The following is a 24,180-nucleotide window of genomic DNA, read 5'->3' as shown; positions in this document are numbered from 1 at the left end:
GTTATAAAAATGAACAACTATGTAGGGTTATGGGTATCAATTAAATACATTATTTTCCTCATTATATATATAAACAGTGCATCACAAACTCGACAGTATATTTTCTGCACAGCACACCTGATAAAAATATTATTCTGTATGAATTTTTTTACCATTATTAATTACGGTCATTTATGTAACATTGTAATGAAAATTAAATTTAACCCTTTTATAAGATATTGTTGCCATAATATATTTTGAATACACTTTATTGAGAAACACATAAATTGTAATATTAGGGTGAAAGGGAAAAAAAAAAAAAAAAAAAAGGCAAAAGAAAAGACCAATAGTTTTTATAAACTGTAACAAAATATATTTATTCTCTTTACACATGCATTTGGAAAGCACCATAATGGTTTATGATATGAAATTCAGGTGAATATGTACAGTTTTACAGTAAAACATCCAACAATTACAAAAACAGTTGAACAAGTAAATACAATTAGTTGTTCTATAAAATCGATCACGTTTATAAGAGGAACACATTATGAAATTTTTAAAAAAAAATTACAGGTTAGTCCATCAGCAGTCTTCACTAAATTTGTTCACTATATTAAATATCAAAATCTAAACAGAAATATCTTCTCCAAACATCAGTCATATTTAGTAATTAATATTGAATTGAATACCTTACAATTAATTTCTAATGCTATTTTAAATAACAGCAAAGTACAGGTAAATATTTTTTATTAAATAAATAAAATTAAATTTCAATAATATCATAGAGAAAGTTACTTAAAACAAGTTACATGTATCTAGAAAAGACAACTTTTAATCAGTACAACAGTAATTATTATTGATATGTTGTGATTATTGTACATTGCTATAAATACACATTACCCACTAACTCGTTTATTAAGATTAGGAGTTAAAATTGCAAATTCATATCATTATGAATTTAGTTTTAATATCATTCTTTTAAATGCACTTTCAATTGCACAATTTTTCAAAAAATACTACAGAATATTATGAAAACAATTTCATTGTAGTTACAAGGAAGGTTCTTTAAAGTAAAATCTAATGAATAATAAGGTTCTTGTGCAGCAACAGTTCCAGTTAACAAAATACTCAATAATTAAGTAAATATAGGAAAAGTAGTTAAATATAAGAAATTCCACACCTGAATGTGCAAAATTCATTTAGAGATTCAAGAACAAATTTATTGATTTAGATTATTTTTTAGTGCTCACTTGATTAAAATTTAAGATTCCTCAGCCAAATGAAGTAGCAACAATGAAACAAAAGTTGTTCCCTCTGAAAATTAATGGTTTCATATTTTATGAAACATTCTTCATTATTGTAACTGATTTCATAAAAATATTAAGTATGCATAAATTTATTTGATGTAGAACTTCATGTATTTAAAGCATTAAAGTATTAAGAATTGTTTACTAATTGATTTTGTTTTAAATTAAAGTTAGGTTTTATATTTACATGACCTTCACACAAACATACACATACAGTTAAAATTATTTTTAAAAAATTCATAATTTTGAGAAACTGTGAAAGAAGTACAGATGTAGTAACAATATTTAAAGAAACACAGCCTGTAGTCAATTAAACTGCATGCGAACTGCTTTATGACAAAAAAAAGTTTAATTGCATAATGAACTTGCAAAAGAGATTCACAACAGATAATAAAGTACATGAAATGAACTAGGTAAATTAATAACAAGAGTAATAATAACAAATAAATGTCAAGTAAAAATTTAAATACAACAATCGCTAAGAAGCACATTATTAGCTAAAGCTTGCATACATTTTTTTTGGCACACCATGAGATTCAATACAAAAAAACTCCTCCTCCAATCAGTTTGGGGAATTAATTTCAATACAAACATGAAAAATGCATAAATATTATCATTTACATAATTTTTGACTAATAATACAGTAAATGATAAAAGCTAATTTTAATCACAGCATAACAAATTAAAACACAAACTAAATCCATGCACACAAATACACACCCAAAAAAGCTGTAATCAGTTTTACTCAATACAGTAATTCTGCTAAATGTCTGGTGCAATAAATTAACACAAATATTTGTACATCATGAAAAGTGACAAACAGCCTGAACGGATTCTAAAATTCAATTAATTTAATTTTTAAAACAATATATTAAAATTACACTTTCAATGTTGTATCTCAATTTTCTATTCGTTTAAAAATTCAAACATTAATTAAAATTACACTCTTGATTTTATCTCAATTTTCTATTAGTTTATCTCAATTTTCTATTAGTTTAAAAATTTAAAAAATAAAATCCATAAAAATTTATTTGGATGTAAAAGTGTTAGAACTAGTGATGAAGTTCATGATATCATATCTTTTACTATCAACAGAACTGATTTCTATGAATAGTGTACATTTATGCCAACTGAAGACACTCTGATTTAAAGCTCAAAGGTACCAGTGTAATTTGTAGACCTGGTACAAATGTGCACGGAGTATTTTAATGAACAAACAGATTCAGTAACAACTAAGAACTGAATCCAACACATTGGTGGGAAAAATTAAAGGATCAACTATAAAAAAGTGCTTTGTGTTAATTCTATTGCATGAAGTCCACTGAAAGGTGGTCGGTAGCTCAATGTTACCACATTCTCCAATGAGATTCATCTTTGTAACAGAAAAATATGTAAATTTCTGCACCAGTTCTTTTGACACATACGAAAGGAGTTAAGGCGGTGCCCCAGATTCTAATTACAAGGAATGCATGTGGAGTTAAGATAAAATTTTCATAAATGGAAGATAGAACATGCCACTGAGAAAGTATCTGATGGATGGTGAGAAATAGCATATGACTGGGAGATTGAAAGCAGGATAGAGAATGACACAGATCCATACGACATAAAAGTAGTTAAAAGCATGACACCAGGAATCTGGAAATGATCTAAAGACACTGGTGATGTACGCAGAAAACTAAGTTAAGGTTCAAAACCATGCTACAACAGACTCTCAGATCTTTTATGTGGCAATGATTACTAGAGGAAATAGACCTGGTACAAGCCCAGTTTGCTGCAGCTTGGAATTTGGCTATCCAGATATACTGTGAGTGACAGTCTGCATAAAAAAAGGCTGTATGCAAAGAAACTGATGATTTGTGTCCCACTAACTCAAGCAGTAAAATAATCTCACTTACAGCAGAACTGAAATCATTGTGATTGGAGTATCATGAACTGAAGCACAACCCTCTTTACCAATAGATCTTATGCAACTATAAATGCTGAAATATACAGAAATAAAACCCTAGTTCTTACACGAAGCTGTTTAGGAGTGCAATCTGTAATAACTTCCTTGTAATGGATATTAATATTCATCCTCATCATAACTGATTAAGACGGAGTGGAACACATAATCTCCAGATTTAAATCTAATAAAGCATGTAGGATGCATTAGGAAGACAATTTGTATCATTGCAGCCCCACCTAGCAATCTCTAAGAACTCAAGATACTATTCATAGTGAATGCATTTTGTCACTTTGGGGTCTTGGATAATCTAATATACAGCATAGAAAATTTCTGTGAAGCTTGCATTTTGGTCATAGGTATTACATCTTCTTAATGCTTTCTACATACCTCTAAAACACATATTTGCCACATCAACTTTTTCTGATCTACTTCATATCATATTTCCTATATTCTTATTTTAATTAATTTTTGCAGAACTAGGCAATTCTGCATTTTGAATATTTGTTCGCCTTGACAATATACAGATCTTATAAGTTCTCTATTCTCAACAGCAAAATCATTTAAGTTACATGAGTTTTTATAGTTGTTCATTTAATTTTCCCTCTCAATGCAAAAAAGAATATTTACACAAATGACTGAACACTTTTAGGATATTATACTACCTTCCTACATGCTTTTTACTAGTAAATTTTACTGCTGAAACAGAAGGAACAGAGTATCACAATAAACTATGATAAGCAATAAGCTCTTACTATTGAAGATATATAAAGTTAAAAATTTGATTCAATGGGCTACAAAATAAATTCCCCACAGTATAAATGAAGAACAATTTTCTCAAAGCTACAACTACTAATCACCAATATATTTCTGATTTTTATTTTAAATAATGTATTCTATATTAATCTGGCCCATAGTTTTATCAAATAATTTTTTAAACAAGCAAAAACTGAATTTAATTTTTGTGAATGAATGACAAAATGCTACAGTTTAACAGAGAAATACTAGTATAAAATATCATCGAAACAAATCTGAATATGTTGATGCAAAATTTTTATTGTTGAATTCCCTATACACTTTTAATTAATGTTAATTTATAAAAAAGCTTCAGAATCTGGCATTTATTATAAGTTTTTCCAAAACTAGACGGCAGAAAGCATTAAGGAAGTTGAATTTATACAACAGAAAATAAAAATTCAAAGGAATTATTTTTAAATATCAGATATTACAAAATCACATATTACAAACATAATAAGCAAAATATATGATATAGAAAATATACACTGATGCCATTTGTTTTATCCATATAATGAAAACCATACACACGCTAATTTTATTTACCAAAAGTACATTCTTGTCACAACTTAGAATTAAGAAAAAGTATTTAATCGTACTTAAAATATGGCACAGATAATGTACTTGATTAACACTAAGAGGGAAAATAATTAGATAAAAAAAGATTTAAAATTTTTATAATTTTTAAAGCTTAATGCTCTTTTACTTTATGCATAAAATTAAAAAAAAATTAACATCAATTGAAACACATAAATTTTCTGTTAATCATGTAAGAAACTTATAAATTTATTAAATAATAAATAAGAGGTCATATGAAGGAATTCTTCATGCAGAATTAATTTCTAGACTAAACTTTTTGGCACAGCTAGGAAATGCAAAAGAGGTACAGGGGCTTTTCAAAGAATCTCAGAGCTTAAGAATAACTCAATATTTAGAAAAATAACGGCATAAATGGAAATATACCAATTTGGTATAAATAAATCCACCTATTTGAATTAACCACAATTTAATATATTATTTTTTGAAAGTTTAATATTCCAATGCATTTTCTGATTAAAGAATCCAATACAAATTACACTACTGATTAGTTGAATACAGAAAACTGCACACATAAGATTTTGCTAAATTTTTTGCCTCCTGAAGATGAGGGATCTGATTGCTCTCCAAATTTTCAGAGTTTTATTGAAAATCGAAGGTTGCCATTTTACGTAATTTTAAAGATTTTATAAGTTACGGAAAATAATAAACTGGATTTCAACAAACAATCTATCTTGCAACAACATCCAAACTATGAAATAATTTTCATTTTAAAACTAAAATTAACAAGCAGATATTTATCACATGAAGAAAAAAGTCATAAAAGTATAAAAACTATGCTAAATAAAGGCAAAGTTATCTTTGATAAATGCAAATAAATCCATTTCTTTGATTATACGACAATTCTTTGCTTACAGATTTCTACACAGGAAGGAAGTAACTTTATTGTGACACTACTATTTTTACTGTGAATATTATTAATAATTTATTTCATAAAACTAATCAAATAATAATATGCTTTAGCTTTTATGTAATACTAGAGGGTCTGAAAAGTAATGATTTTTTTTTCTATGTTGTTCAAAGGTTCTTTATTTGTATAAAGAACAACTAATTAGTTGATGGTATACTGTCCATTTCGTTTGATAACCTTTTCTTTTAATAAGCTTTGTTCTTACACATTCATAAAAGAACCTAGCTTTATCAGTGAGAAGCTGAACAAGGTGCTGATTTATGGCCTTTATTAGAATTGAATGTTATTACTATGAAAGAAATATTGAAGAGAGTGAAACAAGTGAAAATCTGAGGGAACAAGATCAGGCTAGCATGATATACATGGCAACACTTTTCATTCAAATTCCAATAATTTTTACCAGGTTATCAAACTTGTGTTTGGTCTTGTTTGCAATCTCCTACCAATGAGTCAACAAATCAGTTTGAATGGTGCTGTCGCCAACTGGACAGTTTCAACGAATCCATCTTCCAGAAACTTTCACAGCTCATTAATCATATAGGAACTACAATCCAACTCAATAACGTGAGACAGATTGAACAAAATGAACTGTGTTAGCATATGAATTTGTAGTCGTTAACAATTTTGATTTAACAAAAATTGAGGTACTAAGGGTCTACTGTATTTCTTTGGGTGATACTCTCTATATTTAAAATTTATTTTCCCTAATATTTTATGAATACCTTACATCTATCAAACAAAAATATAAAATTTTTATTTACAGCTAATTTTAGAATTAGTAAAAAAATCATTGTACATCAAAATAAAAATTGCTTTTCATTCCTGAATTGTTTCATTTTAAAAGAAAAATAAAATAAGTTATATGATTAGTTAGAACAACAAGAACTAACTTTTCTTAGCTAGTCAAATCTTATTGTATATTTGAAAACAAAGTTAGTAACAAAAAATTAATCCCCACATAATTTAACAATTAACTATGAAAATATAGTTAAAAAGCAAACAGACGTCTCACATTAAATTTTCTTCTTCCAATTTGCATTCCTAATTTTTCCTCCTTGGTGCTCCGTTAAGTTCTGAAATTTTCGATGCCCCCAAATTCTGACACCCAATGTGATCACACAGATTATACCTGCCCTGTGTGGAATTAGGATTTTTCTCTCTCATCTAAACAACAAGGGAAGCCTCAATGTTACTATGTCTGCATGGCATTTTAATAGATTTAAACTGATGATCTTAAATCTAAAATCGATGAAATTCTAGCAGTTCCAGATCTCAGACTTTGTACTACACTATGCTTTGAGAAAAACAATTCTGTTCTCTATCACTAGAGATTGTAAGTGATGATATTTTATACTAAAATAAAACTACCGCAAAATACTTCCTAATGTTGATATTGTACAAAATACATTTTGATAAAATAAAATGTAATTTTTATCATTTTTATGAGTGATGACAAAAACAGAACTAAATAAATAGATATTTAACTCATCTGTGTTAGGAGTCTAGTATTTTTCTTATAATTAATATAGCAAATAAATCTGTTTGATAAATAAATTATTTCTAGATCCACAGATCAGTGGAGGAAAAACAAATTAAAATTTATTAATTTTTATTTAATTGTATTAAATTAAAATTTTATAGCATAAAAAAAGGAAACTTTAAATACAGAAGTCTAAAAGATAAAATTTATGTGGTTAGATCTAAAAATAAATATTTAAGATATGAAACACACAATAAAAATTATATCTATGATTAAATTTTGCCTGCATACCTTTATCTTCGCATATATAAACTTCACTGTCTAACTTTACTGGGAAATCAGGGTTACATCAAGGTAAAAATTTTAACAATGCACATGTTTACAAATTTCTCTACTGTAGTACTTTTAAAAAGTTAAAGATTTATACAGTGCTATAGAATTCAGATATTCTGAATAAAGAATTATAAATATATTAAAAAATAAAGAATCATAAATATATTAAAAAACAATTTATGAAAATGGAAATTTTAAATATCACAGTAAATAATTTTATATTTGCTTAATTTTTAGTTTAAATACACCTCTTTTATATGCTTCCTCTCAGGTATTACTTATAAATAATGTATAATATATATTTTTAATACTACAAATAAATATACAACTTAAAATTTGAGTTTTTAAAATTGCAAGAAGTTTTCATTTTACAAATTACCAAATTTAAGTAAAATTCTGAAGTGCGTATTATTAAGAATAATGTATATTAATTGGTAATAATGAAGAATTAAGGTACACTATAAATAGTTATGCTTAGAATAATTTTATATACAGATGTGTTAATAAAAGTAAAATATGAAAATTTTATATTGAAAACTTATTTTTCATATGCACAGTATTTAGTGTAAAAAGATAACTATTAAAAATGATTCACATACACATTTCTATTAACAATGCATTTGAATAATAAAACAATTAGTAATATACATGAGAATCAAGTGTGATGATCAGATCTAATAACATAATTATACAAAAATAATGAACATGATTTAAACAAGGAATGCCAAACTTATAATTAATAGTTTTTAGGCAGTTCTAACACTTTCTTTACTGTGTTGGAACATTTTCAAGAAGAGGCAGACAAATTATCACAATTAATTTAAAGAAATCAATAAATAAAATAATGACGAAATTTAGCAGAGTAATTCTTCAGTATAACTAAGAAGAACAGAGGAGTGACACATATTACTTACTAACAATTAAAATGTTAAAATCAGTAAACTAAACAAGAATGCAAGAACTTAAGTAGAATTAATTTTTAAAGAATATTTCAAATAACCAACATTTGAAAAAAAAAATAACATACCATACTACATACACATGCATCAAATTACAATTTTCTTGGAATGATTAAATATTAAATTTTCTAAATTTTTACATTCAAAAATATTTCATGTCAAAAATTATAGATGCAAATTTTATTTCTTTCTTATCATACTGAAAGAGACCTCAAAACTATTTTATTTCAAAAAGGAGAATTTTTATGTATAAAAATTGCTTCACATAAATAATAACATTTAAAAAATAATAATTTCATTATGAATTAAATAAGAAGAAAATAGTAGGATAATAGCAAACACCAAAAAATAAATTAGAGGGCAAATTTCAAGTGAAAACATGTTTTTAAGTAATAAAATTTATGAATCATTATAACCTTTTATATTTCTATGATTTAAACTAATAAAAATATATATTTTTTAAAAATCTGTGAACTATTTTTTGCAGTGAAAAATGCCTTTTTTTTTTTTTTTTTTTTTTTTTACTGACTGCCCTTTAAATTAAAATTTACATCATCAAGAAGTTTGCATCCCAAGTTTAAATAACAACAAACTTCAAACAGTTTCAACAGAGATGAAATTTGTATCATATAATTAAAAAACAGAAAGAAAATCAAAAATACTTTGAGTGAATATTCCATAATGAAGGAACAAACATTGTTTTTTAAAAGTGGCACAACATAAATAGTGAATAAGACTAATAAGATAAAACCTGGATATTTTTGGCACAGTTCTGCAGAAAGAACATAAAATTATTCTTTTGGCAAGAATCAGACATGTAAAATTTTTAAAAAGAAAGGAAGCATAATATTTTGATAGAAACATTCCTATAAAATACCATTAAACTGGAAACCATCTTTAGTATCAAGTTCTGCATGGGACAGGATTGCTGCAGCCATTTGTGACTTCGTTCCCAAATTTTGTTCTCTATTATGTAAGCATTCTTGATATGTTAAAACATTTGATTCTAAATCACACATATCAAATTTAAACCTTATCCTTAAATCAGGTTCGACTGCTCGCATAACATGAAGTTTTGATTGCAGGAACATTTCAAATAAGTCAAAATGCAAGCTATAAAGATATTCATTTCTGAGATCTTTATCCAGTTTAATCAGTGAAATTTTACTCTCCATTTCCTTTCTTATGGCTAAATAATCAGCAAGATAGAAACTTGCATGTTCAAAACTTTGGACATCAAAATGACCCAAATCTTTCTTCACTTCAACATTATCTGGAAGGGTAATATGTTTATAGGCTAAAGCTGGATGGTACTGACGGAAAGGAACGGGAAAAAATACTTGTGTTTTAAGAATTGTGTTCATTCGCACTCTGTTTATATATTCTGGACGTATCTCCATGCCAACATGGCATAACAGTAATAATGATTCCGCTGACAATTTTCTTGATACTAAATCAATTATTGCAAAATAAGGTGGCATTTTCCCGATAGTTTTGACACTAAACCATGCAATTTTAGCACCGTTGGAACGGTACTTATTTACATATGTGTTGACTAAATCTTTTACAGGCCCAAATACATCTTCCTTTTCACCTTTACCAGGATCTTGAGGACCATACAGAAACACTAATAACATTACTGTGCTATCTTGCTTTTCTATACAGGCTTTGGCATAATCTTCTAGAAATCTAAGTGCTTCATTCCGCTCACTAGCTTTGACAGGTACTAAAAGAACAACTCTGGTGTGTTCAGTAACAAAAGGCACTGGAATAATTTCCACTTCATTCAGAGGCCTAACAGCGGCAATTCTTTTTAACATCTCTTGCCCAGTTGCATCTTCTAAGAAAAACATATCAAGGATGTACTCTGTGCCTCTTGTAGGATCAAATCGCTTATAACCATTTACCAACTTCTGGTAGATGTATTTATCATTATATTTTGCTTTTACCCAATGCACAGTACATTTAAGCAAATCCTGGATTTCTAACTTATTTAAGCCTTTAAGTTCAGACACAACTTGCAACTCATTTGGAAAGAAATTGTGCGTTGTATTAAAATATACCCAAGGTAAAACATCAAAACGACCATGGGGTTTGAAAGGAGGCTCTATTCCCACTGGCCAAGATGTCTTGCTAAAATTTACAGGAAGAAACGAACTAAGATTAGAGATTTTTAGTTGTATTTTTTGTAATTTATGTTGGTTGTCAATAAGCTCTTGTTGGCAAAAATAGTGATGTATCAGAAAATGTTCTTCTTGGTTTGAAACTGAATAAACAGTCAGTGCATACTTTAGATCTTTTGGCCAGGATGATTTTTGAATTGATGATTCCAAACTGTCAAATTTTGATACATGATGAGATATAAAACTTTGACCCTGAAAAATAAGCATAAAAACTGAGTATTTTTAAAAGGGAGGAAATAAAGCTAGATCATCTAAATACAGTACAAAGTCTTTAATCCGGACGCGTCGGGACTTCGGCGATTCCAAATAAGGGTTTTTTCCAGATTATAGATCATCCATTTAAATCTGGTAAGATGGTATGCAGAAATTAAAAATATGAATCCGTAATTTATGAAATAAAGAGCAATTATGATCTAAAAGGTATCAAAATTTAGAAAAAAAGGCTTAATATTTATTTGTTTACTTTATTAAACATTTCTTTTAGTGCAAGTTGTTTAAGTTGTTTCGTTTTATGTGCTAATACTTCCTCTTTAATTCTCTAAACAGACATAATTTCTTGTTCAGTTACAAAGTTCCGCTGTTCAAGTCCTGTAATTGCTGTGTCGAGAATACCGACTAACTTGTCTATTGAATTTTTTTTTGTTTTCACTAACCTCTCTGTCACTTTTTCATGCCTTTATCCATTTTTTGCAGCAATTCCACTTTTTGTTTGATGGACATCGAAACATGCTTTCGTTTTGTAGATCCTTTGGCAGCTCCAGAATCGAAAACTCTTTTTGACATAATCGAAAGTTCAAGCTTACTTTTTATAAGATTGCTCTAACAGTCTGCAAAAAATAATAAGCAGGATCCAACTAGAATATTAAGGAACATTACAATCTGCATCATTAACTGAAATAGATAATTAGATAATTTTAGCCTAGCTTATACCATCCATTATACATTAAACGCACATTTGTAAATGTATTATGTGTATGCATAAAAGCATATGCGCATGCATAAAGGTATTATATGCATGCGTAAATGCATATGCGCATGCGTAAACGCTAAGCATGGGCAAAAAGTTTGTAGCTTTGAGGTCCAGATTATAGATCATTCCGGATTATGGATGTCCGGATTAAAAACTTTGTACTGTATACAAAACAGTAAACATATAAAATATCATAAGTAACTATAATTTAAGAATTTATGATAGGATATCCCAGATTTTATTGATCTGATTGCAAAAATAGGATAATGATTTTAAAGAATTCAAATTCAAATGGACCAAGCATTTTATACAATTTTGAATTTAACCACCAACCTTTTATAATGCATTATGGGCACAGTGGAATGACACTACTGCATACAAAAACAAACAAACAAGCAAACAAAAAAAGAGGGGCAGTCAACACAAGACATTTAAAACAAATTATAATAGACAGGCCTGTTATGTAATGACAATGACATTAAATGTATGACTTCAGTCACATTAATAACATTAAATATTATCAGATGATCTCACCACACATTGACACACTTGATAATGGCAAGTAATAATGAATAATTATGTACAGGATTGAAAAAAAAAAAAAAATGGCCTTTCTATGCTGCTGTAATGTTTCCGTTCTCTGAAGACCACTTGGTTACCTGCCTTAAAAGAAGGGACAGAGAACCCTCTGCTTGCCTCGGCCGGAAGAGGGGAGTGAACTTCCCCCCTGGTCGCAGGTGGGAGTAAGAAGAGATTGAGATGTGAAAGAGAAAAGAGAGCGGACGGTGGTTTGCACGCTCTACTGTAGTGAAAATGTATTTTAAAATTTTTCTTAATTGTAATCTGTACATAGTTGTATATAAAGATAAATATTTAGCCTAGAACAGGTCTTGTTTCTTTGATGGAGATACGACTATGGTACAACTGGTGGCAGTGGTGGGATAAATTGCTCTAATAAAGACTGACCGAAGAACATTTAGTGACTCCCAGAAAAGGTGTGAAACGTTAAAAGTGATTTACGACTCTATTAACTCAAGAAATGGAAATCAATCATCGAAACATACCTACAGTATTGAGAACGATCTTTTGCTTCAAGTTCAAAGAGATCATTATGGAAATGAGAAAAAAATGCTGGTAGTGCTGATAGAATTTCGGAAGAAAATCCAAGCATTGTGCCACGAAGGAACTTTGGATCATTTGGGGGTTACAAAATCGAAGGATAGGCTTTTACGGTATTTTTTTTTGCCTGGTTGTTATAAGGAAATTGAAGATTACGTTCGTTCCTGTGACAAACGTCAACGAGCCGGGAGACCAAATGAAATTAAAAAAGCCTCTCAGAAACTAGTAACTGTCATTCAAGAAATTTTTTCTAAATTAAACATTGATGCAGTAGGCCCCTTGCTGGTCAGTTCAACGGAAAAACGTTACCTAATAACAGCCATATGCTTGTCGTCTAAATACCCTGACGCTATTCCAATGAGTGATGTGAGTTCATTTTCTGTGACGGATGCCCTGATTAATATTTTTAGTCATATGGGTTTTCCGAAACAAATTCAATGTGATCTCGGAACGTCTTTCGTAAGTGCACTTACTACGGAGTTTTTCGACAGGTTTGGGATTAAGGTTAGCCATAGTTCGGTTAGCCGCCCCAATCGAATCCGATCGAATGTTTCCAAACGGCTCTTACGAGCTCTATGTCTGGAGGCTGGAATGGATTGGGAAAAACACCTTCCCTTAGCGTTGTTTGCCTTAAGAACAGTAACCCATGAAGGCACTGGGTTTTCACCTGCCGAATTAGTGCATGGTAGGAATTTAAGGACACCCAAAACCTTATTATTTAAGCATTGGACGGAGAAGCAGAATAAAGAAAATCCAGTAACTGAATATGTTTTCGAATTGATTAATAAATTAAAACGGTGTCAGAAGATCACAGTGCAAAGAATGAAAGAACTGCAAATTAAATATAAACTATGGTATGACAAAAATGCTGTGAAGCATGAATTTAAAAAAGGGGATTTAGTGTTGGTTTTCGCTACATCGAAACCGAATAAGCTGGCAGTCCAATGGTTGGAGCCGGGAGTTATCGAAAACAAAATATCGGATACAAATTACATTGTAAAAATGTCTGGAAAGAAGTCTCATATTTATCATGTAAATATGTTAAAATCCTATTATAAAAGATCTGAGGAAATCAATGCCTTATCATCTGAAAGTAAGAATGAAGAAGGTGTGGATCAAGAGGTAGATTTTCTGTATCTAGATCCAAATCCTAACATTTACGATTTCGAAGACATCATCCAATCTAGCAGCTTAAATGATCAGTTGGAACCTTGCCAAATAACCTGCCAAAACTAAAAACGCCCTTATTTGAGTTTTTGTTTTCGGAGTGGGATAATCAGCTACTGCTTTAACCTTTACCTCAGCCGGTCATCTGATTCCCTGTCCTACATTGCTCTCCAGATACGTTACATGGTTTTGAACGACATTTTGATGGCTTAATGGTCAACTTTGCCACAGTTATTTTTCCCAAAACACAATTTAAATGCATCAAATGATCTTCCCAAGTATTGGAAAAATAGCAACATCGTCCAAATACAGGACAGCAAAGCCATCACACCCTTTTAATAGCTCAGCCATCAACTTACTGAAAAAGTAGGGAGCGTTTTTCAACCCTAATGGCATACGCAGTGGTTTATATATCCCAAATGTCATGACAAAAGCGACCAATCTTTGAGCCCTTGGACCTAGAGGAATTTGCCAGTATCCCTTTGCCAAATCTAGAATTGTTATATACCTGGCAGGTGAAACAAGCTCCACTCTTTCCTCTATATTTGGCAGGGGGAAGAACTCGGTGTGTATTACTTCATTTAGGCGCCGGTAATCTATACACGGTCTCAGGTCTTTCCTAGGCCCCTCCACTAGAATTATGGGCGAAGTGTAGTCCGATTCCCTTACCTCGATTATGTGCAAATCTAGCATCCTCTGAATCTCTGTTTTCAAAATTTCTGTTTGCCTTAGGTATGCTTTATAGGTTCTAGATCTAACTGGTTTGTCGCTTATTAATTCAATGTCATGCACTACTAATTCTGTTATTCCCGGCTCTTTGGAGAAATTCTTAGAAAATCTCTTTAGTAAATCTCGTAATTGATCTACATGGCAAGGTTCCAACTGATCTTCTAAGCTGCTAGATTGGATGATGTCTTCGAAATCGTAAATGTTAGGATTTGGATCTAGATACAGAAAATCTACCTCTTGATCCACACCTTCTTCATTCTTACTTTCAGATGATAAGGCATTGATTTCCTCAGGTCTTTTATAATAGGGTTTTAACATATTTACATGATAAATATGAGACTTCTTTCCAGACATTTTTACAATGTAATTTGTATCCGATATTTTGTTTTCGATAACTCCCGGCCCCAACCATTGGACTGCCAGCTTATTCGGTTTCGATGTAGCGAAAACCAACACTAAATCCCCTTTTTTAAATTCATGCTTCACAGCGTTTTTGTCATTCCATAGTTTATATTTAATTTGCAGTTCTTTCATTCTTTGCACTGTGATCTTCTGACACCGTTTTAATTTATTAATCAATTCGAAAACATATTCAGTTATCGGTTAGCAGGTATATTCCCATGTTTTTGGTTATAGCTTCTCCACTCACGATTGCATTAAAGGGGAAAGCAAAGAAGGGGGAAATTCTTTGGACAAAGGAATGCAAAGACGCATTTATTCAGTTCAAGGAAAAATTAACGAAGGAACCAGTGCTACACGCACCAGATTTTAATAGAGAGCTTATGGTGCAAACAGATGCTTCCGATTTAGGGATGGGAGTAGTATTAACACAAATGGATGAGAACAACACCGAACATCCCATCTTGTACTTAAGCAAGACGTTTTCAGTGACGGAAGTTTTCAGTACTGTTGTTTCAGTGTAGAGATACTGAGGAAGGAGTGCAGCAGTAAATAATATGCCAAAAACTTGTCAAGGTTATGTTGCCACTATAAAAGATCAGTCTACTAAGTCAATTTATTATGTCTCTTACATAAAATTACAATGATTTCATTTCTACAAGAACAAGATATGATTATTTCCTTTTCTTATTGTTAGTACAAATTGGGAAATGTAAGAGTTCAAAAGATTAAAGTAAAAGGACATTTTGAATTCTTTTTTTGTGTTAAAGACCTCTAATATATATATATATATATATATATATATATATATTATATATATATATATATATATATTTTATATATATATATTTTATATATATATATATATATATATATATAAAAAAAGTCTGGATAGCTTCTTAGGGAAACTAGCTAGAAATGGCACACTGAGAATTTTTCAGTAAAATCTTATGGGCTACAATGTAGCTACATGATATGGGCATATGGTATACTAGAATACACTGATTTACATCTGACAGAAAAGCAAATGCGAGGTCCCACCATATTATTTTGATGAATTAATATTATAATAAAACTTGTCTCCTACTTTCATTTCTTCTTAATATGGGATAGGTAGGCAGCACTATTAACAAACTGATTCACATGCCCATCACAGCAACAAATTTCCATAATTCTGTGGCACATTCTATATTTCCCAGAATTTTGCTTCTATAGCTAAATTATTAACGTCAAATCATATCTCAACCCAGGCATACCTTTTACTCAGACTTCAATTCAGCTGTGACAGAACATCATCAATATTTGTTCGATTCTCCAGATATGGCCTTATAAAATTTTTTATCCTAGAATAGCTTCAAGAGTTCAAACACAGCTATCAGGCATTAGTGAGAAAAGGAAATTTTGCTGTACCTAAAATAGAATATATTTCAAAAGCTTATACCTTGGATTAGTTATTCATATCAGAGCAGACATTTATGTGATGTGAAACATTGATGTGTATTCTTGATGTGAGACATTTACTGAAGAGTGAATGAGAGTCTTGATGTGCTGATCATCAGTTTGAATATGAACAATTTGTTACTGTTTGAGATTTCATTTTGTTGAAATAAAAAATATTGCCAATAGATGCACTGAAATGATAAGTATTGCTCTGTCATCACTATTTGATTGTTATCATTTAGTCCAAAACAGAGATGAGAAACTCACTGGAAAAACTCACCTGATTAGCATAGCTTTTAGGTGAAAAAAAAAAAAAAAAAAAAAAAAAAAACCTTTCTGATAATAATAACCCCCCCCCCTCCAAAAAAAAAAATCGAATGCCAGAAATTGGAATTAGGTTCAGAAAACATGCTACATCACAAATCCTGAGGGTAGGTCATGCAAAAGGCTGATGGAGGAAGCCTCCACAGCTTAAAGCTGCCAGTATTGCAACTAATGTTACCTTATGTAAGGACTTGTGGAAGTAGCAATTGCAGTGTTGGAAGGTACATCTCAAAAAATGTTTTGAAAAACTAAAATTAAAAAAAAAAAAAAAAAAAAAAAAAAAAACTGACAAAATAAATTATATATGTAATAAAATACATAATCATTGGTAGACTGATGGGTACCCTTTGTATTATCGCAAAGTTGTTGTTTCATTTATTGCCAAGTTGTTGTTTCATTTATGGTAACCTGAGTAGCTGAATGTTATGGAAACCCTATTATGATGTAATCGGTTGCATGACTGCGGTAAATTTTGAATTATGGGATGTTTTGTAAGGACTCATGGTGTGTGTTAGTTAGGAAGTACATTGCTTGTTTTGTTGTTTTAGACGGTAGAATGGCTTGAATGTAGTAAGATTAATTTGAATTTTCTGTACGATTTGGAACGAAAGGGAAAAATAGCATTAATTGACTGGTGTGTAAACAAGGGTTTACTTAGTAGCAATTTTCCAGACAGTCAGGAGCTACAGAGGATATTTTTGACTCTTATTTTTGTGAATTTATGTGGCGACACTGATATACAGATTCGAGTTCAGATAATTTTAGGAAGTTTTTGGATGCTCTTAAGGAATTTTGTGTGCCAGAGACTGAAGATGAAGAAATTTCTAAATAAGGTAAGTGGATATTTGCTTTGTGTAGTGCTTAGATGCATAAACGATTTTTCCTTTTTCAAGTTATTTTATTGTTGGGTTTAAAATGTAGTTTATTGACATTAAGTATTTTTTGTTTGCCTCTACTATAGAATTAGGTGCTCCTTTGACTTAAATATATCAATGTGTACATGGACAAAGTCAAGGGAGTGCACTATGTTAAGTTTGTGCAATTTTCTGATATTTTTTTAAAGTGAAAATAGGATGACACGTACATGGATAAAGTCAAGGGAGTGTGCAATGCCTAGTTTGTGCAATTCTGTGATTTTTTTAAAGTGAAAATGGGTCAATGTGTACATGGATACTGAGTTTGTGCAATTCTTCGACTTGTTACTTTGTATAGCGGCAATTCTTGACACTAAAAGAAGTAAAAGAATTGCACAAACTCGGTATCCAAGTGCCGCCAAAAATCGCCAATTTTCGCCAAAGAGGTACCCATAAATATACTTTTACCTAATCATTACAGAATTTACTAGAAAAAAATTACATATTCTGACTACAGGAGTAATTCAAGCAACAAGAATCGGCATAGTGTTCATAACTTTGCACGACTAGTTCTTGTTGCTTCAACACTTCCAATAATTGTCATTCAGAATATTATTTTAACTCAAATACATATTCTAATATTCCAAAATGAAATATACATTATTTACATCACATTAATGCTTTATATCAGCAGTTATCAACTGGAACTACATTCTCCCAAGGATGCTGATAATGCTGTGAGCAATGTAATGAAATACTATTGGAGCACCACAAGCAAATTTCAGTGGCTAGACTGATTTTACTTTGGATCTTAATCAATGTAATACTTACATCACATAGTCTGGTAAAACTTGCATATTTAAATCAGACACATGAATTTTAAGTAATTTTCAACATAGTTTTCATCCTTAGAGCAGACACAGCAATAATCCCAAGTATACACTTACGCGTTGTTCACATGCAATGTTCCTTCGCATAGCTGCTGTTAGCAAGAGGAGAAAAAGGAGACATGAAAGAGTTTCGTCTTTAGGACCCGTTCAGAAGATCACAGTCTTCCTTCCCTTTACACCTAAGCCTCTGTGAAAAATCACATCTCTGAATTGGCAGATTTCTAATACTGTTTACACATTTTTAATGTTGTTTACTGTTGTTAATTTTGTAATCTGTACTTTTGCAACTGGTACCTGAACTTTCGTAACGATTCCTAAAAAATATATGCTTTTTAATTATTATTATTTTATAAGCTGTTATTTAGTTCACTCTTGGTGCTTGTCGCTATGGTTAAAAGATGGTCATGGATTTTTAAACTGCTTCCTGATAAGATATAGAACTCAAACTTTGTACATACACTGCTTGTGGATGTGGTGTCATGCTTTTGATTTTTAGAGGATTAGATTTTTTTACAAATTTAAAGTTGAAATGATTTTTTGCAAATATTAACAAACTGAGAATCTCAGAATATTATAGCTTACACCATAACACACTGTGGATGAAAAAAAATTAAATGAAATTTTTAGCGTAATTTAAAAAAAAAAAAAAAATATTTTGGGAGAATTTCTGAAAACTCTTTCATATTTTTAGACTTTTTGACAACCATTAATTTTAAAATTTCATATCTAAAAATATATCGGTTATAAATTTCTGACATTTTCACAGCTTATGAAACAAACTTTTCACAGTTAAAAAAAATGATAAAGGAAATTAATTGGATGACTTTTTTGACTTTTTTTGAAAGATATGCAATGAAGCAGAATGGGAAATATTGGTTCTTCTTGGGCAACGTTCTTATTAGATTGAAGCCTAACTACTGATTATACTTAGTGATATTCTAAACACTTGTACGAGTATTTCTGCGGAAAATTCCAGAACTTATGTATTAAAATTATTTGTATTAAAATTGTTTTGAACGTGTTTTACAAAACAAAAACAGTTGAAGAAAAATTCTGCTTGTGTTTTATGAGGTTTTGCAATTTTTCTGGCCACATAAGGTTTTAAAAAAAGGTTTCTAATTTATGTTTATATTTACCAATTGAATAAAGAGCACTAGGTTTGATTTATATATACAGTATATATGTGTATTGAAATTCAGTAATAAAAAATTCAGTAAATAAATAATAATAAATTCAGTAATAAAATTTTAAAGATTTGAAATGATTAAATGTATATTTAGACAGTTTGTATTCTTTAAATTGCAAATGCAAACTGAGAAACCTTTTGTATTTTTTTGAATAAATCATTTTAAAGTCCTAAAATATATACAGGTATGGACTAAATTATTTATTATTTTTACTGCTTATTTAAAATTATATACATTAGAGAAACAAGGATGGGTTTTGCAAAATACTGAAAGGAAAAATGATTTGAAATGAAAATGTGACTGAGATTATATTTGTTTTAAAGATTTTAGATAAAAATATATTTTTATTTTTTTCTCAGAAACTAATTCATTAATTGCAAAATCATTCCTTGAAGTTATTAAAAACAGTCTAATAAATACAATAAAAAATGGGGGGAGACAATGAAAATTGTAGGAGAAAAAAAACATTTTAATTGTAAAATTTTTCTTCAAAAATTTAAATTAAAAAAAAATACTAGCAAAAACTTTTTTTCAGCTTAAAATTATTGGTACTTTTCCGTTTTGCCGGCGCAAGCGATAAAGTCGCCAATAATGGTACAACCGATGCCAAACGGAATATTCTCGCTCGTAACCTTTTACGCCTCATTTTGAAAACAAGTCGCAGCTTTTCTTATCAGATTGATTGTTTCTTTCAATACTGGCATATAATTACATAGAATTTTTATCAGCTAGTTCAGTTTTATGTCGAAGGCCATTCTCGGTAATTAAGTCAATTAGGATGCAATCACAGCGCTTACCCAAAGCTGAAAATATAGAAAAAGTAAAGTCAGGGGTTAAATTTATTAATTCTAATGAGAATGCATTAGCGAAGTAAAGCACTGCAGTTTTACATAATTTCTGAGTAAGCTATTCGTACGAATTGAAATATTTCTTGCATTTAAACTTGTGTTCCAAATTAAGATTTAACTTGAAATTAATGTAGATAATTACTGAGAGCATTAGATTTTTGTAGAGTAGTTTACGTGAGATGAGATCGCTTGAGGGTCACGTGATATGAACCGGCGAATCGGAATGTTGAACCATGAAAACATAGTAAATTCTTAAATTGATGTCTTTTTACAAATTTATTGTCTTTATTTATTGGCTTTTTATAAAATTTTAAGCGATATTAAAATGTTTATGCCTTCAAAAAAAAAAAAAAAAAAAAAGAATTCTTAGAACTAACATTTTTTTTAATATTTATTATGTGTATACTGTATGTTGTCGCCAATAAATTCTGCTTGGCGAGATTTGCGCCGGCGAAACGGAAAAGTACCAAATTATTTTGTCTCACAAAACCATTTAATAATATTCATAAAAAGTAGACAAAAGGCTTAAATTAAAAAAAAAAAAATCATTCAAAAGGTACCGAGTCCCTTGTCACGCTGAAGCCGATATGCACTAGTCTTAACTTTAGTTTTAATTTGAACGATATTTCTGGAATACCTAGCATCAGATAACTTCGTCTGTATTTGTCTATAATTTCCGTATCTTGTACAGTTCTATCTAATTTTTTGGGGGAAGCTATTACTAACTAAAGTCCTACAGTAACTAAAATTAAGTACTATAGTAACTATAGTAACTAAAATTAAGTGAACTGAGCAGTATAGTGCGGAAAATCTCCCCATTTGCCCTGCTCCCGAGAGGTTAGGAACATTCAACCAAGTTCGGCGAGGCAGTTAATGCTTATCCAATGTGAATGGGGCACGTTGGAAGAACCGGTTTTCGCTACCGGTCGAATCTGCTCTTGTGAACGGGGCTTTAGAGTATCACAAGGAGTATAGGTACTCTTCTGTTATCAGGAACAGATTAAGAAATATATGTATGTCTGCTTGTGGGGTTGTACGTATATATGTATGTGTATACACACATATACATGGCGCGGCAGCATTCATAGCGTAATTTGACTTGAGTAGTACAATGGCATACTGCATGAATGCATGTCAGCTTGTGTCGCATTCGTGCACTAATGAGCTGCCATTTCGAGTGTGACAGTCCATGATGGATTGGTGGAGTGCACAGCATCATGCCTTTGCTGTTGAAAGTTATTTCAAGAATAACTACTCTATTATTGCTACCAAGTGCCTATTTCAGCAATATTTCAACTTGGGACATCATGGTAAAGTTACAGATGGATGGACCATTGCAACAGACATTTCCAGGTAATTTCCCATTTTGGTGACATTTCCTAGCTGCCTCGCTCACCTGATCTTTCATGTGCAGACTTTTTCCTTTAGGGCCACCTGAAGCAAGTACTTTTTCAAACACATTATGCCACCATTCCTGAGATGAAGGATCGTATCAGAACTGCCGTCGGCAATAAATTCAAATATTTCTTAGAAAATTCTGAATAAAAATTATAATTTTTTGCAGGTGTGCTTAGAAATACATCTACTTTAAGGCAATGCTAAAAATTTTATAGGTATAAAGAACATGGAGTATGGAGTTTATAGGTAAAGAGAACAAAAAGTTGTTTTATTCCCCGATATTCACAAGAAATAATATTTGATGTTTATAAGATTTGTCCAAATGAACAATCACAACTGGAATATTTACATTATAATGACCATGAAGTAACTGCCATACATTTTAAGATTTCAAACATGTACTTTATTTTTATAGTAGCAATGTCTTCAGGAGTAAATTTGCCTCTTGTAAATGAAATCCATTCTCATTCCAGTGCACGTATCACAATTGTTGTTTATTAATTTGAACAACTGTTGCTAATATTAAACATTAGTTCTTTTAAATATCAGTGATTAAAATGACTTCTCATTTTTTAAGTTCTTTGCTATGGTCCTACACCAATATTTCACATTCCACCACATGTTGCATAATTAAAGTTACTACTTTTGCTCCTTAAAGTTGTGATCAATTCCTTAAGGCATTCTCAAAAGAAGAAAGATCTGTGATTAAGGTTTCCCTCTCCTGGAATTGGGCCCTGAAAATTAAAATCTCTCGGCTCCCGGAAGGAATTTAAAATAAATATTACTCTTCCAGAATATCAGGTTTCTCGAAAATAATGATACAATGTGTGTGGACGAAATGCTTGAGAGCATCGAAAATTACACGACTGCCCACAGCAGCCAAAGAACGTCTATGTCAATACATATTCTTTGCAACAGCAATCTACAGTGAGCGGTGAGTAAGCGCCTCACATTTCTGAAATAATACACTCCAGAAAGATTAATTATAACCAAACTGAAGATTCTGGAAGCTATTACAAATTAAAATGCTAAATGACATACTTATATTGCTCAAAATATAACTCAGACTACTATATTTGAATTCTAAAACTTTAAAAAATAAATTATTTTCATTAATAAATTACAACACAACAGTTTATAATTTGTTCAGATTATACTTTTATACTGCATAACAATTAAATTTTTTCATATTGAAAAACAATCATACATTTAAAAAGCAAGACATAAATAATGATCCATAAAATGATATAAACAATACTTACTTGTACAGATGAGACACATGGGTGATCAGTGCCATGCAAAATACATCTTCCAAAATTATTACTGTTGCTTTGTGAAAATGTATGTTGTATACACCATTCCAAGTTTCGGACAGTTCTGGATAACACTGAATGTGAAAGCAAGATACCCGCATCTAAAGTACAATACAATGAATCAACATCTAATGGTTCACCCAGATGAACGTTTTGTGTTATACTGATATGACTGACTAAATCAAAGAGATTCTTTCCTCTGATATGAGTCGTATCTTTAGTAAAAAAGAAAAAATCATATTCATCAAGAAAATTTTCTGCAATATATTGCAACATATTAAAAGGAGCAAGAATTTCTCTCTTATCTGGAAATCCTACTACTGAGCCAACATTTGATTCAGAAATTTCTAGTTCTGCACCTTCAAGGAAAAATACTATTTTATTCACATGTTTACTTAGGGTTCTATTTAATGCTGAACCAAAGGTTAATATAGAATCTGGCGTCGATAATATACCAACAAATAACTTTTCTCGGATGCCCAGTTCTGTTGAATAATATCTAGCGCGAGGAACTTGAATTTTTTCAGCTCGTAATGCTTTCTTCGGTTTGTTATTTAGATTAAGAACAGGTTCATATTCGTCAACTGTTACTGGCAGAATTTCTGAGGGCTCTGATCGCATAACTGAAATAATTTCGTTCGGGGAATGAGAGAAACAGTGTTCTTCTAATACAGGAATTAAAATTAATGACAATGTTATACCTATACAGCAACCAATTATTAAAGGTGTTTGATGAGAAAAATAAAATTTCACCCTGTTTAGGATTCTCATATTGTAACGGTAGTGGCATGTGGAACAATCAGTAAAAGAGGCAAATTTTGGCAGAAATGACACGGACACTAATCATGACAATCACACTAACACAAACATGAGTATTTGACACAATTAAAGGGGAGAGCGAAAAACGCTCCCTGAGATGACGGAAGGAAGGATGCATTCGATTACGATAAACCTATCGCGAAGGGTTTCATTCCGTAAATAACCTTTTTAAAGATCTGCTTACTGTTTCAAATTTCTAATGATAAATTATCCTGAATACATAATAATAATAGTAAAA

The 24,180-nt window shown here is 30.5% G+C and overlaps 1 protein-coding gene across 1 annotated transcript; it reads right to left on the bottom strand.

Moving 5' to 3' along the window:
• Positions 1-329: 329 nt before the first annotated feature.
• Positions 330-24,047, bottom strand: Chpf (Chondroitin polymerizing factor). Its single transcript, XM_035373039.2, has 2 exons — positions 23,073-24,047; positions 330-10,677 (listed from the first exon to the last, which is right to left on the bottom strand). Exons 1-2 carry the CDS (start codon positions 23,892-23,894, stop codon positions 9,169-9,171), a joined length of 2,331 nt encoding a protein of 776 aa, XP_035228930.1. The 5' UTR covers positions 23,895-24,047; the 3' UTR covers positions 330-9,168.
• Positions 24,048-24,180: the final 133 nt, after the last annotated feature.

Source organism: Stegodyphus dumicola, chromosome 3, assembly GCF_044657685.1.
Source record: "Stegodyphus dumicola isolate Sdum_Otavi_A_Nest chromosome 3, ASM4465768v1".
In the NCBI taxonomy this organism is placed as follows: Eukaryota; Metazoa; Arthropoda; class Arachnida; order Araneae; family Eresidae; genus Stegodyphus; species Stegodyphus dumicola.
The sequence above is the reverse complement of the archived record's forward strand: the minus strand, read 5'-3'. Positions and strand labels throughout refer to the sequence as shown.